The sequence below is a fragment of the Ciconia boyciana genome, chromosome 1, assembly GCF_034638445.1.
Source record: "Ciconia boyciana chromosome 1, ASM3463844v1, whole genome shotgun sequence".
NCBI classification, from domain to species: Eukaryota; Metazoa; Chordata; class Aves; order Ciconiiformes; family Ciconiidae; genus Ciconia; species Ciconia boyciana.
In genome coordinates this window covers 16,300,096-16,319,342 of record NC_132934.1, presented here as the reverse complement: position 1 = coordinate 16,319,342, position 19,247 = coordinate 16,300,096, and the positions used below count along the sequence as shown (strand labels likewise).

The 19,247-nt window shown below is 37.0% G+C and overlaps 1 protein-coding gene across 1 annotated transcript in view; it reads right to left on the bottom strand.

The window, feature by feature from the left end:
• Nucleotides 1–212: 212 nt before the first annotated feature.
• The window catches only part of PRKAR2B (protein kinase cAMP-dependent type II regulatory subunit beta), a 90,271-nt gene continuing 71,236 nt past the window's right edge, over nt 213–19,247 (bottom strand). The window contains exons 5-11 of the mRNA XM_072867425.1: nt 8,013–8,119; nt 5,678–5,831; nt 4,314–4,415; nt 3,640–3,714; nt 2,781–2,846; nt 2,470–2,608; nt 213–980 (exon numbers count right to left, since the gene is read on the bottom strand). Of these exons, the coding sequence (XP_072723526.1) occupies nt 847–980; nt 2,470–2,608; nt 2,781–2,846; nt 3,640–3,714; nt 4,314–4,415; nt 5,678–5,831; nt 8,013–8,119 (777 nt within the window). The 3' untranslated portion in view covers nt 213–846. The remainder of the gene's footprint in view (nt 981–2,469; nt 2,609–2,780; nt 2,847–3,639; nt 3,715–4,313; nt 4,416–5,677; nt 5,832–8,012; nt 8,120–19,247) is intronic.

The window sequence follows — 19,247 nt, the reverse complement described above, 5'->3', positions numbered from 1 at the left end:
GGAAAACAATATAGGTTATGTATGATTAGGTAGAACATGACAACGACCTATGCCTTTGCTTTTAAAGCATTAAGGTTAATTTGTCAGCTGTCCTTACTCTAGACTGTACAGAATACATGTAACTAATAAAAAATGCAGTTTATTGCAAAAATATACAAGTCCTCTAAATTGCATAAGATATTACAATGTCGTGCTGAAACATGACGTATTAAACAAAGAGGACTTTAAAACAAATTACAAAATGTTAAAAATCAGATTTGGGTCATGAGCGTTACACAAAATGCATTGTCATGCTTTATCTTACAATTAGTCTTGTGATTCACTACATCTGTGATAAATGCAACATAAAATCATGACAACTGTAATAATCAGAAAGTAATATCTACTGTATATCTTCTGTATTAATACATATAAACACTTTGTGTGCACTAATACTTTCAACATATCACATTCAAACTAACAGTCTTTCCAGAAAAGTTGTAGCCTTTTTGAAGAACAGAAGCTGGTTTAACAAGTTCATCACATGTGGGTTTTTTGAAATCTACTCTTTAAGGAAATGCTGTGTTAAAGGACTTGATTTTCAAAGGTGCTGTGCTACTGTGGGTCTTCTTAATCCCAGATGGAACCATCAATGCTAAGCACTTTCAAAAATCAAGCCCACAATTTATTAAATTCCTGTTTTATTTACTAGTATTTCCACTGTAGTAAGTCCAAAAAATACCCCCAAACCCACTCTTAAAATCACAGAAAATGCTTGGCATCTATAGGAAGAGAGACAATTTCTCAGTGGACTAACCACTACTGTGCTATATTCTCATAACAGATCTTGTTGCTCCAATGTTTAGTTCATGCACTGGGATCGGCAATGTCCATGTTTGTTCCAAACAGAGCAACTAGCTGCTCTTCATAGTTTGCAATGTTTCTTTTCAGAATTTCCATACAAGGTCCCAAAAGCCTTTCAAATGCCTGCACATCCATAACTAAGATAAAAGGGGAGAGAAAGAGAAAGAATATAACGTGCTTGTCAGTTGCAGACACTAATCTTGGTGTTTATGACATTCCGATATAAAATTTTAAATGATAACAGGACAGATACTACTGAGGCATGTACTTTTTTTGCACAGGAGAGAACCACTTACCATAGCAAAACCAAGATGAACCAACACATTGCTGTCTTGAAACTTCATAACTAAACTCAGAATTTTCTGGGTTTCTTGTTTTGAAAATATTTTCGTATTAAGATTTATGTGACCCAAGAGCTGCTGAAGAAGTGTGGAGGGGCCTGGATTCCTCCACAGAATACAGTTTTAAGACCCTTGAGATTTCAGAAAAACACATCCTTTGCTGATATTGTTGGCTGTATTTGGGGTCTAAGTTAGCATATTTCCTTGCTATTTTTACTTGTTTCCACCCACAGTGGAAATTGTAATAGATACTTATTTCCCAGCAAACGTACGAGAAGTTGGAGATAGTAATTCATGTGCAATGTCAATGCATAGCCAACCAGAACATCCCATAATGTTATCCTCTATAGTTCTAGCCAATAGGTCAGGGAGGAAACTTCATACTTCAACCAGCTTCCAACCTGGTGGCCTGTAGTCTCTTGGCTCCTGAGAAAAGTTCAAGATCTCTGCTATCTGGGAGTGCCAGAGATCTTAGTGACTCACCCATACTGGGTAATGACACTCTTCCTCACCACTGCCTCTTATTATTTCCTATCATCTTTGATCTTTATTGCTTGATCATCTCTGTGTGTTTGGAGATAAGGATTTTAAAAAATAATACCTTTATAAGTAAGTGAGAAAATTTTTGGTTACTGGCTTGGTAACCAAACTGTCATTCAAGAATGCCAAATCTGTCTTTGCCATTTACAATTTTCCCATAATTAGATACAAATATTTAGGAGCTAAACTATGAAAAGCAGAGCTAGACCATGAAAAGCAATGGATGCGAAGGGTTGTCTGTGAGCACAACTCCTATGGTCTTTGTTTTTCCTGTGCCTGAGGCTACAGTGTGATGGAATGATTAAGGTGAAGACAAAGAATTCATTAAAGCTTAAGTCAGAGGATAAAACAGGACAGGATTTTTACCACAGTTATTTCTTGGATGAGAGTCAGTCTACTGAGAAAAGAAATACTTTACCTTTCTGCAGACTATTAGACATTTATCCAATAGCTATAAATGGTTTGCAGCAATACTCTCTGTACTGTCCTGAAACAATTTTTACTTCCATGCGATCAGAGAAATGTTGGAGAATTTGTGTTTAATACCAGTTATCAATTGCAAATAATTTTTGCAGATAAATAATGTAAATAGGAATGCACAGTAATGGATGACATACTTAAACAGTCTTCTTTGGGTAAATGTAATTAAATCTTATATTCTGGAGAAAGACAGAGTTCACAATAAAAAACACCAGATAGATTATGTACCATTTTATATTAGATATAAAATATTATTGAACAATACCTAAACATTTGACAGTGCCAAGAGCAAATGCAGAAGCGGCTCGTGGTTTGTTAGTTACAAGAGCAAGTTCTCCAAAATATTGTCCTCTTGAGCATCGAGCTATTTCAACAGCTCCATTCTCTTCTACATCTTGTTTACCCTGTGAAATATCAGGTAAAAAAAGAAAGAGAAAGGAAGAGAGAGAATGAGAGAGATGTGCCAAACTCAGGACTGCATAAGCAAAATTAGTAACAATGGGAGCATTACTGTTTAACATTTAGAATACATCAAGATTTAAAAAAATTAAAATTCTGTGGTCTAGGGATGTTTACCTTCCTTGTCATTATAATCCTCACTTCTCCAGATTCCACAATGAAGAAAGAATCAGCCAAGTCACCCTGTAGAAGGAAAAAATAAAGTGAGTAAAGGACATGTGAAATTTCCTTTTTAGTTTCATTGTAACATTAAAATATTTGCAGCCAGTGCCTTGAAGCTCATCTTTTTGATACCTGTTGCAAAGGAAATCACTTTTAATGTGAAAAACATACTCTAGGCACATAATAATAAAAACATCTCTACAGAACTGACAGCAAGGCCTTTTCATGAAAAGACATAGCTGACTGTGCCTTATAAAAAAACCCAGAAAATAACAATGTTGTGGAAGATTTTAGGATCCTTACTCCTGTTTCTCCACCTTTGTATTCCTTCCAAATTATTTCCCATATAGAGTTTCCAGTATAAAACGCCTCCAAGGGCTATCTGATATCCAATAATTCTTTTGGGGCAAGACAATCTCAGTTGCCTACCCTGAAGAGTTTACTTCTGCATTCTTCTTCAAAAGATTATTATATTTTAACAACAAAACCAAGGCAAGTCTTCAGTGCTCCTTATTGGAGCTCCAATGATTGCTCCTTCTTGGAAGCAATCATTCTTTTATAGAGTCTGAATTTCTAAGTATATTAATAATGTTGACTCCTTTATTCAGACCAACAAACAGGGATGTTTTTCAAAGTACTGTAAGTGAAAAATTAGCTTCTGAAACAAAATAATCATCTCTCTTAGATGCAAGATTCATTGTTTCTGTTTCATCTGAGAAAGAAAAACATAGTTTAAAAGTATGTATTGTCTATAGATAACATGATAATTGTTGCCTCTTGGAAAAGAAAAACTAAAACTAGAAATAAACTGTACCTGAGCAATGATTTGTTCTCCATCTTTGTACACTTTGGTGCCAATCACATCAACCACTTTTAAACGCTCAGATACCTTCATTTAAAAAAAGAAAACATAAGAAATTGGTTAACATTATGATATTATATTTAGAAAGCCCTTTCATATTTCTTTTCATGAATCTTTGCACAGAATAGTGTATCTTTATTTTCCTGTTTTGATAATCATTTAAAAAAGGAAAACTGCTGAATAGTGTTCCAGAGGGTATATTATAGTCTTAACAGCTAGATGTTTTGATAGAGCTTCCATTTTTGTAAGAGTCTATATGTCCCAAGTCTTCAAAAATTATTTTCAGAAAAGCATGCATCTAAAAATATAGCTGTTAAATGAAAGTATTTTGAAATTCCATAAGTCATTGTTTAATTCTATTAGCTAATATCTAGTACAATTAAGCTTAAGAAAATGAATGTAAAGGTAAAAAAAAAAAAAAAGTTTTTTTAAAAAAATACAATATTAACAATAGTTCTTTATCCTGAAAATTTAGAAATATCAAAAATATGGTCTTTCTCCAAAACAAAAGTATGCAAAATTTTATTGTGGAGAAAAATCTGAATTCCAAATTTAAACTCTACAAAAGCAGAATCTTATCAGGTACCTCTGATACAGCCATTCAAATAATGCAATAGAAATCTTACTTCTAAAGATTTAAGGAATGGCAACGACTCAATAAAATTTTCATACATTCTTCTCTTTTTGGCATTATTTTTTACAATGATTCTTCGGAACGTTACCCTGTCCTGTAAACACAAAGAGAAAAAGAGTGTTTATTAACAGAAAATATGTATGTGGTAGAAAATATTTTAGAAATGGCTGAATCTGTTCAAATTACCCAATTTTATTCGCTCAGTGTAGCCGTCAAACAAGCTGGCTAGTCTCCGCATACAGTCAGTTGAGAAAGATTCCTCTAGAGGTCAATCAAGAGCTCCTAAAGTTGAACTCCTGATCTGATTCACGTAGTGAAAAGCTTCCCTGCCCTTCGGCAGAGAATACATATAGAGTTTACCTTAAACAGGTTGGCTACAATGAACACTGAGTGGGTGATTTGAGATATTTAAGAAATCCTCAATATTCAAATATTTAATTTACAAAGCTTATTCATTATCCTGAGGTCCCATACATATTGATACGTACTCGAAGAGGTTTTTATATTATTATGCAAACAAAACCAAAATACATGAGTCTGGTCTTAGGTCACAGTCCACTTTCTGCTATTTCAGCAGAACAAGACTCATTGCTGCCCTAAACAGCCAGCTGGACATTCCTTAGTATTTGGCAATCCAAGTGAAGCAGACAGATGGAAAAACTACACGTATGTTGTCTTCTTCTCTTAACTTCATGTGACTGCATCCTGGTGACAGACAGAGGTGAAATGCTTTGCAAGCCTTCACTGCTACAGGTGGGACCTGCTGGCCAATACAACACAATCCAATTTAAAGCCATTCTTATAGTCTCCTAAACTCTGCCATGATCCCAAAAGTCATATGGATTAAGCTGGTGAAAAAACATGCATTTTGCTTCAGCAGGAAAATGTTATCTTGGGATTAGTCATTATATTGATATGTACATCTTGAAGAAGATGGCTATCCCAGTTTTACTCTATTGGTAAATTCTATTACTGTTGTCAAAGATCCAGATAGTATAACACTGATAAATAACTCATATTTGAATTTTACTCTGGAACCAAAGGCATTTCCTATCAAGATGTGGGAAAACATTTTATATATGTGGCTAAGTAATTGTCAAGTGGTTTGCAATTTGGGAAATTATCATTAAAATAGAATAAAAGAAAATTATTTTTTAAAAACTCAGTGTTTTCTTAAGCCTCAGGTTTGCTTCTGCAGATTCTGGAAAAAGACAGTATTGTGTTGGGAGTTTTCAGAATTTTTAAAATTAAACTTTCCAAAGTTATAATTCATTTTTTATGCTGATATAGCATACCAGTGCAATTTATATTGAATAATTAAAACAAATAATATCTTAAAACAAGTATTTCACTTACCAAACCCCAGATGGCACCAGGAGAGGTAGCTATAATTGTAGCTGCTCTGGGTGTGTTGTACATTAAGGCCAACTCACCAAAACTTCCTCTGTTATCATAGGTCCCAACACACCTCCCAACACCATCGCATTTTACATAAATATCATATGTACCTCTGTTAATAAAATATATAAATACAGTGAGTAGAATCCAGTCCTGGTCTTTGCTAAGCAGCCTCTCACTACATTTTTTTATACCATGAATTCCAAAGATAAAGCATTGGAAATATACATTCTCTTGTTTAAATGATATTAAACACCTTGCAGAGACATCTCAATCACTTCCATAAATAATAAAAGTAGTTCATTTTTAAAGGGAAGGATAGGGTTATTATTTTTTACATTAACTCAGTTTAAAGATAGACTGGATGTACAGTGATCTATTGATCACCAGAGCTTACTAAAAATTAAGATCTAACTTAGTATCTGTTTCTTAATTTCATTTTAAACACACTAAATACAAATGTAGTAAGTATTTGCAAAAATTGCTATGATCACTGAAATAATAATACAAGTTATTTAACATTTTAAATATTTTAAAGTAGTAATTTATAATGTAATAAATAGAACAGATGCAGGAAACTGAATGTATATGAAAAGCAACATAAGATTATGAAATAAAGATATGTATTTATCTAATATATTGTGGATTTCTCCCCATCACTAAATTAGTAACTTTTTTTTGCTTTGGGAATGCAGTAAAATCTGGTATATTGTAAAACATGACATGGCTATGCCCACTGATGCTGAGCCATCATTTTGTTCAGCGCTGAATATTTATATGGTACGTGTTGATAAATCATGTGAATGTAATGCAAAAATTTGTACAATGATTTCATTGATAAGGGACTTAGAGGTGATTCACTGCACCTAAAAACTGCAAGGCTGACAGAATACTGTGAAGTCCCTGCAGCTTTTTGGATGAGAGATGACAAACTGTAACCTCACAAAGCTGAAAAACATTGACTCTTCAGCAAAGAATCCTGACACACTTCTACAATCTTCTGATTGAATATTTCAATTGGAAGGGACCTACAATGACCATCTAGTCCAACTGCCTGACCACTTCAGGGCTGACCAAAAGTTAAGGAATATTATTAAGGGCATTGTCCAAATGCCTCTTAAACACTGACAGGCCTGGGACATCGACCACCTCTCTAGGAAGCCTGTTCCAGTGTTTGACCACGCTCTCGGTAAAGACATGCTTCCTAATGTCCAGTCTAAACCCCCCCTGACGCAGCTTTGAACCATTCCCACGCGTCCTATCACTGGATCCCAGGGAGAAGAGCTCAGCACCTCCCTCTCCACTTCCCCTCCTCAGGAAGCTGTAGAGAGCAATGAGATTGCCCCTCAGCCTCCTTTTCTCCAAACTAGACAAGCCCAAAGTCCCTAGCTGCTCCTCATAGGACATGCCTTCCAGCCCTTTCACCAGCTTTGTTGCCCTCCTCTGGAGGCATTCAAGGACCTTCACACCCTTCTGAAATGGTGGGGCCCAGAACTGCACACAGCACTCAAGGTGAGGCTGCACCAATGCTAAATACAGCAGCATAGTCACCTCTTCTGACGGCTGGTTATACTTACCTACACTGACCAAAAACCTTTGCATTTCTTTTAGAGTTCTAGCATAATACTATTTTCAAACACTCTCAGAAATCACTGTGTTGGACTAAAACTAAAGGTACAAATAAGAAAAGGTGTTTTGGGACAGCCTGGCTGGAGCCTGTGCCAACGGACTAGTGAAGGATGCCAAAGTAAATGCTCTTCCTAACTCACTGGATTCAACAGTAATCAATATCTAGGATTTTACTTAGTTACCTGCTTTTTCCCTTACAGATCTCCAAATGATGAGTAATGACTTAGCTACTCGAGGTCTAATAATATTAATGTGAACAAGAAAGTCTACAGATAGTATTGAAATGCAGTACAGTTTCAAATATTGAGCTGTAAAACTTTTGCCATTGTGTTTTGTGGTATATCTCTTTCCATGAAAAAAAAACAAACAAACAAAAAAACCCAAAACCAAACAAAAAAAACCCCAAAAAGCCCCCAAACACCGAGCCTTTGGGATCCAGCAATACATAAAGAGGACAGGGACATATTTCCATATGAAAAAATTTGCCTCCTTTCAAAACCTGCTCTCCATAGCTCAGACAGAGCTGTACTGGTTCACGTGTGTTCTTTTTTCTTTCTCCCATGCGAACATAAGTAAGAGTTAAATAGAAGTACGTAGAGAAATAGATTTTTCTCAATGGACTTTTGCATAATACTTTGTGCTATAATAAGACACAGCGATTCACCTATCAATGACGTAGAAGTTGTCACCATCATCCCCTTGATCAATGACATGTTCCCCTCCTTCAACCAGCTTTTCAAACATTGCATCTAACACCTGAGACATCTGTTCCTATTTAAAAGAACACAGACAAAGACAAGAAATTATCATCTGCTTTTAAAATTTTACTCTTCAAGTTAACTAACTGCCCAGCCTCCCAATATGCAGATAAAAAAATGTTCACTGACGGAAAATATTCATGCTACAGAAATGTGTGGATCAATCAGAAAGACAGTTTTATTTAGTATTCAGTGTTAGCTTTTTCCTCTTCCAGTGCTCAGAGCCCAGCTTCCCTTCTTGTCCCTGACAATGATAACATAGATCTTGTCTGCAATATAAATTGCTCGTGAACATCGAAAGATAGAATTTCACCCTTCACAATTGCGTAACATTATACAGTTAAAAGAAAAAAAATGTATCCCTTACTGCAAACAATACTTACCTGGTTTTGTCTTTAGAACTATTTTAGAGAATTTAAAGTTTCAAAATGATTGTAAAGTATTCTGAAAACCTAAATTATAAGATGCCTGCACAGTGGTGGGATAAATGTAACCATAAAGGTCTGCAGTGCTTTGGTTGAGTAAGCTGGAGTCATTGAGAAGTAGGAATATACACACGGCTATAAAACTACTTTGTTAATTTGAATGGAATATGAATGTTTAGAGAGAAATGTTAACAGACTAACAAAATGTCATCATCTGAATGATGACTGTCTAATAACAAAACCAAATCACTAATTACATAATTTGTCTTGTTTGGTGTAAATCTGCTAAAACTTAACTATTCACATCTAAAAAAAAACAAACACAGCTCACTGTGGATTAACAATATGAATCCTAAAAAGATAACTTAATAATTTAATTTTATTTTCAGTTTATCCAGCAATATGCCTAAAATTCTGACAATAAACACAAAATTATCCTTGACTTTTTGAAACTTATTAAGTATGTATCATACTGGAACAAGGTTCTAGTGAAAACCACGGTAAAGAAGAGCCTGTAGATTTAGACCCCCATGCATGTTACAATGGTTCAATTCATAGCATTTCCAGCCACTGAAAGATGGCATTTGCCTTTCCAAACAAGACCAGCCTAAGCCCATCCTCTAGAGTCCTTCTGGAGCCCATGGACGGAGATAACCATACTAGATAGCTCAGAATCACAGTTAGACACTTAATTTTTAAACAGATAAAATTAGGTGGAATGAGTTCCATCCTTATTCTGTTGAATTTCTTCATTTACTCAAAGCTTTTAAAAATATCAGCTGTACCGTGTTATCCAAGCCTTTTTAAAAAATGGAAGCTAAATACAATTTTACTTCACAGAGTTCATTGTGTGTGGGCACAAAGAACAACAGAATGGCAGCATCCATCCTCAGTACAGCTGATCATGGTAAAATACAGTAAGACATCATGCAGCCTACCTAGGCCAGCAAAGAATCATTTAACTATGTCTCTATTTAGTACCTTTTTTAGTATAGACAGGTACGTATTTGCAAAAAGAAGGATCATTTTATTATCAGTGAATGGGTTATAGTTCATTTCAGAGAAGAGAAAAGTGTGTGTGGGTGCCATTGGGAGAGACTGAAAATTAGGTACAGGAGTTGCCTTTTAAAAACTTTCATGCTTAAATTAATAGGTAATATTACTTCAGTCTTTTCAGTTCTCCCTGTGAAAACTAAAAGGAACTCCTACAGAATCTGCAAAACTGACCGAATGTCAGTTAGTTGTCTAAAGCATTTGAAGCAGCATATTCCCTTCCCCTTGCTTTACATCTGAATTGGCAAAGTGGCTCCCCAACCAACAGCCCTTGGCTGCCATTTGAAAACAAGTAAGAACATGCAGAATGCTCCACACTTTATGGGAGGGTAGAGGGTATATGTTATCCTCTAAATGCAAGCAATGGAAGAAAAATGTATTACATGGGCCCTGATCCTTGTAAATTAAAATACTCCCAAGACATCTTGGAAAAAAGATTAAACTAAAAAGACAGTTATTTGAGGTACTGGAGGAAGAATACATATAGTTATAATCTTTATTCACTGTGCTTCAGTGAAATCATCTCAGATTTCAGGTTAAAACATTTTAAATCTCATAATTATGAATCAAGCTCACCAAAACACAACTTTTCTGGTAGGTAAATCTATGACTTTTTTAGACAACAGAGTAGAATTCACAAATACAATTCCCTTCTAAAAAATGTTGTAAACACTTGAAGTTATTTAATACATTTGAGAACTGTCTATTATCTGCTGAAGTACTGCGTATGTATTTTAACTTTCTAAATAAACTGCAACTAACTTAAAGCAACTGGTTCCTTTCCCAAAGCTTTCTACGTAAAATTAAGACAGAGCAGACTGCACTAACCAAACCAGGCAGGTGTTTTTTGCTTTTACTGTGAGAATTACAAAACTTGCTTGCCTAGCTTGCTCCACGTGAATCATCTTGATTCTCTGCCAGGCTGAGGCTCAGTTTACTGGCACCCTCCATAGTTACTTTGACAGGATAAAGATGGGTAATTTTAGAATCAAAAAGTAGATCTGTTATCATACATGGAATTAATTCTGGTATTTTGTAAAATGGTGCAGTCTGAAAGCTATTCTTCCTTAAAGGAGTTCTAGCTTTGAAAAATACATATAAAATGTAAACAGGAAGAGGTTTTATCAGTGTTTGTAAATCTGCTATGTGTAATGCCATGGCAATCTGGTAACCAATATTCTAAAGAATGATACTTTAAAAACATGATAAATTTTTTAACATAAATAACATTTATAAATAATCTGAAGTATTAAGCATGTATGTTGTGCAATCTTTGTGACTTCTGCTAAAATTTTATTATCTTAGTACAGTTTTTTCAAATATAATAAAACATCTATTTTTCTTAAGGATAATGCACTCTACAAATATAAATAACCAAAACTAAAGTTTAAATTATTTGAAATTTGATTGTTTATGTAATGTTTATTTACAGACTCTGATTAATACACACAATGGATTTTTTTTCCCATTCTAAACTGTGAAGCATGTAAATGCTTCAAAAAAGGAACATTTTTGAGAAAATTATGGAAACTGGCTTGTTGCCATGAAAGTACTTTTTGATCACCATCCTTTGTGATAGAGAAAATATTTTAACTTCCTTAAAAGTGAGGAGGCTGAATGGGAAATCAGATTTTCTGAAAAGACACATTCACAATACAAACCAAATTAATCTGTCAAGATTTTCTTTTTATAAAGATGTTTTATTTTTTTGAAGTGTAGTTACTGCATTTATCTCAAAAAGTCTTTCTAACAATTGGACTTTAATGACAGAGCATGATTTCACAAAATAACTTACTAGACAAGTGAATAAACATGCCATAGTTACAGCCATCATTACTGTCTCAGTCACCCTTGCTTTCAAGTGTGGATTTAACTGCTGGGAAGCAGGAGTGCAAAGGAGCATTAGCTTCCTTATCAGCATCAGCCAGCATGATATATCCTCTCATATCACCCAAAGCGAAGATGATGTGGTTTTCTTCCCTCTCTTACTTAGACCAAGATGGTACCTACCCTAGTTTTATACCAACTTAAATGAACTGTGCTAGTAAAGTTCTTTTGCATATTTAAATCAGTCAGAATCAGAGTTTACAACTAAGTGCAAACTCAACAGGACCAGGGGATGGACTCAAGCACTGACATGGTATAGTCTGTGCTGTTTTGCTCTTGGTGCAATTGTCAGCACATCTGGTACAGTTTTGGCTTGTTTATCAGGAGTTTATCCTCCTGATAAACCCTGGTCATGGCTTAGAGGAATGCTTGAGGCAGGACTTCTTCCCAGTAAAGGTAAAACCACTCTGGTTAGTTGCTTGGTTTGGTGGGGTTAGGAAGAGAGGAAGGTGCAGGAGAGTTTAGCTGTACGTATGTCATACTGCACTGCGTGGCCTCAGGGACAGAGAATGTCCTCTGATCTAGTCTGTTGTTACCAATTACTGAACTGAATAAAGGTGACAGGAATGGAAAATTTCAAAATAATCTGCAGTCAGTCAAACTCTGCCATTGGGCATCCTTAATTTCCTGACAAACAAAATCTGTATTTCTAGTCAATCAAATGACATTTTCCCTGTAATTAAAGCCTTCAAAATACTGAACTAAGGAAACATTTAATATGAAAGGCATGTGACTACGACTGATAACTAGTAAAAAACAGTTAGCAGGTATTCTTAGCTCTTTAGTCCCAAAATGTGTAAATCAATGTCACAACCTCTCTGGGCAACCAGCATTTGACTACCCTCACAGTAAAAAAGGCTTTTCTTATACTTAAGCAGATTTTTTTCTTTTGTATTTCAGTTTGTGTGTATTTTGTCTTATCCTGTCATGGCACCACTTGAGAGCAAGTCTGGTCACCAGATTGGTGCCTCCATCTGCTGTAGAAAGGCACTCTTGTCTGTTCGGTGGACCCTTGACAGATGCTATCAAGCTCCTGTTTATCCTGCCTGATGCTACACAGTCCTTCTCACGTCCTTCTGCAGTTCCTTCAGCTGGCAGCTCAGCACTCTGATCACAGCACATCTTCCATAGGTGAAGCCACCATTGCCCCCCAGCCTTCAGGAGAGACACTTGCCACTCCCAGCAGCCTGAGACCAAGATGGTCACATCCTACCTCTGGATCTGGGTTGAAACCTGTAGATGTGCTATGGTTGGCTGGTCCAGCTGGCGCTGGGGAGCACTCTGTGTGGCCCATCATCACTGTCATTGCACCAATTCTAGCAGTCCCACACTGTCTTGCGCACTGTTTGCCGTTCCCCTTCAAACTCCCATCTGCACAAACTACTCAACTGCAAAGTCTCTGCTAGTTTGTCCTCTTTGCTGTGCTCCTGTGAGCTCTCTCTCCTCAACAGCAGTTACGCAGATGCTCTTCATCAACATTTCACTAGGAGCCTGATGCTCTCTGACAGTCTTCATGTGCTAAGCATTCTAAATACTACACACTTGTGGCAAAAAGTAGTTGCCCCCTCTTCCCCTTTATCCCGTGGCAGCCACATGAACTTCTAGCATAGAAGCAGAACTTTAATATCAAAAAATACCTCTGGCACTTATGGTGCCTATGAACAGCATAGCACCTAAGCAGAGGTTTTATGAATCACTCTGTTATGAGTTAGGAAATATTTTACTGTGCCTAAAGTGCAACTCACATACCAGGTACCTTTATGAATCTAGGCCTGTGATAACACCCATTTGCAAGTAAGGTGTGTGCAAGCCTGATGCATTGCCATTTCATATCTGAAATGCACAAAATTGTGTGCATGTTTACAATCAGTTACAAACAAAAGACATGACATGAGATTCAGAAGAACAAAGCCCCAGACAGGAATGATAACTGGTTTACCAAGGACATCCCCCTGGAACAGTGTCTGATTTAATCCTTCTTGCCAGGTCAAGTGAAAAACTGCAAATAATCACTCACAACTCTCCTAACGTATACTTTGTATCACATAAAGTATTGTCCTCCAGATGCATGTTGCATTACTTGAAAATAGTATGTTAGCCTCAATTTCTTTCAAGTCAACAAAACAAACATGGCAAAATTACACCTCAAGAAAATTCCTTGAAGAAAAAACAAATCAGTTAGATAATGGACATTGAGTATAATTAAAACTGCATTTTATTTAGTATGCATTTAACACAGATTAAAATTCCAGTCACTTGTATGTCCTTGCAAGACAGCTTTTGATTCATTCAGGAGAGCTGGTAGACCATGACGTGTCCTTCCCAAATGCCAATGGCTCTTTTAACTGCCAGACTACCAAGTGATTTGCTACCACTGTGTCAGGTACGTGTCGTCTTAATATCAATTTATAAATTTACTGTGAGCTATTTTGTAAAGGAAGAAGAAGAAAGTTCTCCATACTAAACTCAACTACTCAAACACTGTGGCTTCCAAGAAGCATCAATGTTTAAACTGTTGATAAAAACGTTTCTTGTTTGACAAAGTGCTACCCATTCTGAATCAATGAAGGCACTGGGGATAAAATGGAAAGTAAGACACGATCGGCACTGGAAGTCATGACAATGACAAATGTAAAAAGAAACTTCAAAAAAATATCCTTCCCCACTATTTAAGAAAAGGTATTCAGGAGATAGAAGGCACAGCTACATTTCTACAATTAAAATGATGTGGCTTCTGACAGCAAACTGAGACAATCTTAATCTGGCATTTGACAGGAACTGGTAAACTCCAGCTATTAAGCTGGATGCAGTAAATCCCAAAAGTATTATTGCATGGTATGTTGGGATTATATATGCTTTGGAAATCCCCCAAAAGAAGGATGAGTGTGCTGCTGGAGTGCTCCCTGGTAGACAGAAAATCTCAGTTAATTTTCCTTTTAGATCCAAGACATCCTGCGCAATCTAAGCAGGCATGAGATTGCCTTGCACTTCATTCCAATAGTAGTAACAAGACTTGCCTATCTCGTATGACTTGTAAAAATTATAACGTTCTAAGACACAACCATAAGACTGTCATATGAACAAAGCGTTCATATGAACACAGTTCATGAACACAATTCTTCTGTTGCCCCAGCTGAGTTCATCAACCACTTTATTCTCTACTCCTACAACCATTTTACTAAAATGAGCCCAAGTTAAAACGGCATCCTGTTGGCCACCTTATCCTCACTTTGAGCAATATGAAATATCAACAAATTAATGCTCAGCATGATATTAAGAAGGTAATGAAGCAGACAGAATATCAGAATAGGAAGGAAAAAAGAAGAGAGAGAGAAAAAGTTAGCAAAACATAGGCAGGGAAACCATGGGAAGAAAAGGAGTTCTTAATCAACAAGTCAGGACCTTGGAGAGGAAGAGTAAATTACAGAATTCATGTCTACAGCTCTCTGCATTTGTTTTTCAAAACAAAACCATGTACATATACTCCCCTGGAACTCTGATATAAATGTTAGCAGCACTATTGATCCAATTCAAAATATTTAGCTCCCTTGTGTAATATCCACTTGTAAACTAATCAAAAGGCATTTATTTCTTCACTATCAAAGAATCTAATTTGTATTTCGATGTATAATCAATATTTTCAAACAATAATAATTTTCCTTGAGAATATACCTTAACCTTCCTCCACACAGTTATATGTTAAGTCAGTATTCTGTCTCTCAAATATCATGCACAGGCCCATCAGTAAGGCTCAGTAACACTTTTCACATTTTGTAACTAGCCCTCTGAGCAAGTTGGCCGATTCTTTTAGCAGTTTGCTAAAAAAGAGCAGAAATAATTCAGAGTTGGAAATAGTTTCCAAAATTCTTAAGCTAAAGATGAAGGCACCTTACCTTGGGCAGTTCTTTTGCAGAACATCTTCAATAACTGATGACAGAATCACAGAATCGTATAGGTTGGAAAAGACCTTTAAGATCATCAAGTCCAACCATTAACCTAACACTGCCAAGTCCACCACTAAACCATGTCCCTAAGCACCACATCTACACATCTTGGAAATACCTCCAGGGATGGGGACTCAACCGCTTCCCTGGGCAGCCTGTTCCAAGGCTTGACAACCCTTTCAGTGAATAAATTTTTCCTAATATCCAATCTAAACCTCTCCTGGCGCAACCCGAGGCTGTTTCCTCTTGTCCTATGGCTTTTACTTGGGAGAAGGGACCAACACCCACCTCTCTACAACCTCCTTTCAGGTAGTTGCAGAGAGCAATAAGGTCTCCCCTCAGCCTCCTTTTCTCCAGGCTAAACAACCCCAGTTCCCTCAGCCACTCCTCATAAGACTTGTGCTCTAGACCCTTCACCAGCTTTGCTGCTCTTCTTTGGACACGCTCCAGCACCTCAATGTCTCTCTTGTAGTGAGGGGCCCAAAACTGAACACAGTATTTGAGGTGCGGCCTCACCAGCGCCAAGTACAGGGGCACGATCACTTCTCTAGTCCTGCTGGCCACACTATTTCTGATACAACAGGCAAGGTGGAGAGAATCCCTGGTTGCTAGATCTGATGTAAGTATTAATTTTATTTTACCTTAGGGAAAAAAAGAGGATTAAGTGCAGTTCTATTTGTTTGAGAACCCATTAGCTTGCAAAAAGTTTTGTGCCATCTAAGAGGGCACAGTATTAACATGTTCAGGCATTCTGGGCTCTCTCATATATGTATACACACATATATGTATGTATGTATTCCCATTAATTGCTCCAACATTTGTAGTCCTAATTCTTCACCAAAATTTTTAAGAACGTAAGAGCGTTATGAGAATCTTCTGTTAGTAGCACTTTTCAAGGAATACTTTGGCCTTAAGTATAAGAGTCCAGTATTCATAAAACACAGTTGCATTATGCTTTCTTTAATCTTCCTTCGAGTTAATCAATTCTAATTCATTAATCAATATTTGTGCTCACTTATAATAATTCCCCAGGTGCATGAGTGGCAATATGCCCAGAAATTGCTCTTGCATATTTGTGAAGAATATGTATAATTTATTACCTTTTAGAAAAGGGTCAAGACCTATTTGAAATATTCTCTACAAGCATCAGCAGGGCAAAGCTCTCCAAAATAAAATTTCCCTGAAAGAGAATAGATGATCTAACACTACTTGTGAATTTTTGTGAAAGAAAGGATTCAAACTTTAAGTGCAAGGGTGCAGCACAGCTTTGACGGTACCAGTCCCTTAAGCCACCCTGTTACTCTGATAATAGGTTCATCAGGTTTTTTAACTGCTGGCCTATGGGCCATAACAACCAAACCAAATAGCCTGTTGTTAATCAGCCCCAGCAAAGTGTCCCCTTAAAAGACAAAACCTAAAGAGTAACTTCTCTGAATTGCGTTGTAAAAAGGAAGTGTAGAAGGCCACGCTGGCCACTAGATGAGCTGCTGTGCTGTTATTCCTCCAAGTGATAAAACAGTTGTTAGGCTGAACAGAGACAAATTCCAGTAATAGCGACTTGGGGTTTATCCTCAGTAGTGGCCCAAGGCATCTGTCATCATCTTGTTTTCTCCTTGCTGGCTTATACAAAGTGAAAGTGGAGGTGAAAGAGGGCATGCAGCTTCTGATTCCCACTGCCAGTAACCTCCAGCATTTGGAGCACAAAGGAGAAGGTGTGGTAACGTGCTTTGTGCATGCATGTAGAGCAAGCAACCTGGCAAACCACGGGAATCCTGGGAGAACAAAAGTAATATTAGGATTTCCGGCAATAGTGTGGCAGGCAATCAAGAAGAACAATAAATAATACTGCAGTCTAATAGGAAGAGGTATTTCTGGGAAGAAGAACAGGAAGAGGTGCTTTAGAAGAGGAATGAGTTAATCTAACACAGGTTAGGTTAGATTAACAGCGTGGAGAGAGGAAAACAAACATCTGAATGTACCTTTCTCTCTTCTAATTCACTCATCCACACAGTTCTGCTCCTGGAATTTCTCTTGATTCTTTCCTGATCTGGTCCTCTAAAAAGTAGCCAAAGAGCTCTGCAAAGACCTCTTTCCCTCATCTTGTTGCACATGTATGTTTCAATCCATATTCTTCTCTTCAAGTAATTTTTTCAATACTGTTACACACTAGCTAAAACTGATATTGAGTGACAGCAACCAGATGGGAAGTGATTAAGCCCCCAGAAAGGTGAAAAGAATGCTAACATATAAATTATTTAAATGTACATTTTATTTAAGGGAGTAACTCAGGAGTGCCTTGCTGAACTGACAGTAGTTGAACAGTCACATCCTCATCAATCCACAAAGTTAAAGAAAGTTTCAATAAAATTCAAGTAACTTCACAGACTTTAAGGAATTTATAAGAGTTGGCCTTTAAAACAGAGTGCTGCTCAGGGAATTGTACTGGAGCTGGTGTTCCTTTATACTGTGCTATATTTTCAATCAGAACCAATATGTGAAATATTGATATTTATAAATACTTCTCCTTAAGTTTACCTATCTGATATTCAAACACTGCTAACAGGTAAATGCAGGCTCAACACAGTGTTGTGTGTGTTTAGAAAGTTCTAAGTTGTCTCAAAGTCTGAAGGTTATCTTTTTCTCCTCTCTCTCATTTAGTCTCACATTCAAACGGTTCTGCTGTTTTTTACTTTTAAGTGAAGGCTCTTGTCTGTTCAGATGGACTCTTTAATTAAAATGCTGAGCAGTACTCTAAGTCACCTCCTAACTACTGCAACTTCTCCTTCTGCGTTAATGATACCCTTATCTTATCCTTCCATTCAAATTAAAACACTGTATTAGGGTGGAATAAAGTTTTAAGAAAATGTGGACTCCATTTAGCATCATGTACTGAATGCAATTCTGATAATGCCGTAAGACATGTTGTCATACTGTATTTCAGAGTGGTGGCCTATCTAGGAATGGTGTTTGACACCTTGCTAAAAGGCCATCAGGGAAAAGACATTAAGCACTTTACATTGTCTCTTCCCCTCCAACTCACTGATCTCTGAAACAATGTTTTTCATACACAGAACTATAGCAGAAAGAGGCTGAAGTTCAATGCAAGAAAAAAAAAACAGTGGGAGACGCTATCAATACACAGCTTGACTTTTGCTCCAGAGACTTTAGCTTCAGCAGCTGAAGATATTATCTCTCTCCAAGATGAAGGAGGTTTTTTGCTAACACTCCAGAGAGCAAACTGCAGCAGCTGGCACCATGTGCGCTTGTGCTGCAGGGTGGAGAGGCAGAGGTGAGGAAGAGAGCTGGGATAGGAACATTTAAATTACTGCAACTACAGTGGCAGAGCTCTTGAGTCACTGCCTAGCAGCAGAATAAGAAGGAGGAGTGGGAGAAGTCCCCCGGGGACTACAGATCTTGGCTACACAGAAGGAGCAAGCCAGACTGAAGAAGGCTACATTTTAATACCCTTGCTATCTTCAGAGCTCAGTAGCTTTCCAATGCCTTTTATGAGTAAAGTTATTATAATGAAAAACTCCTTTACAAAAACTGTCTTATTCAACTTTCCAGAACGCTGTCTGTGAAGGATTTAAAGCAGAAGAAAGTGTTCTTAATCCATTGGACAATCTGAGCAAAGGGGGGTAAAGAAGACTTGGGAGATCCCAGGAGTGGATTTCAAGGCTTTGGATTGCAGAGCTCCACAAGGGGAGGACTCAGCTAAGAAGCCTTCTGCTAAACACCTGGAACAGGCTGTGGGAACTATTAGCAGTTACAAGTAACTGGCTCAGAAGCAAAAAGTAAAAAAGGAGTTCAAAACATCAAGGGGATACGGTAT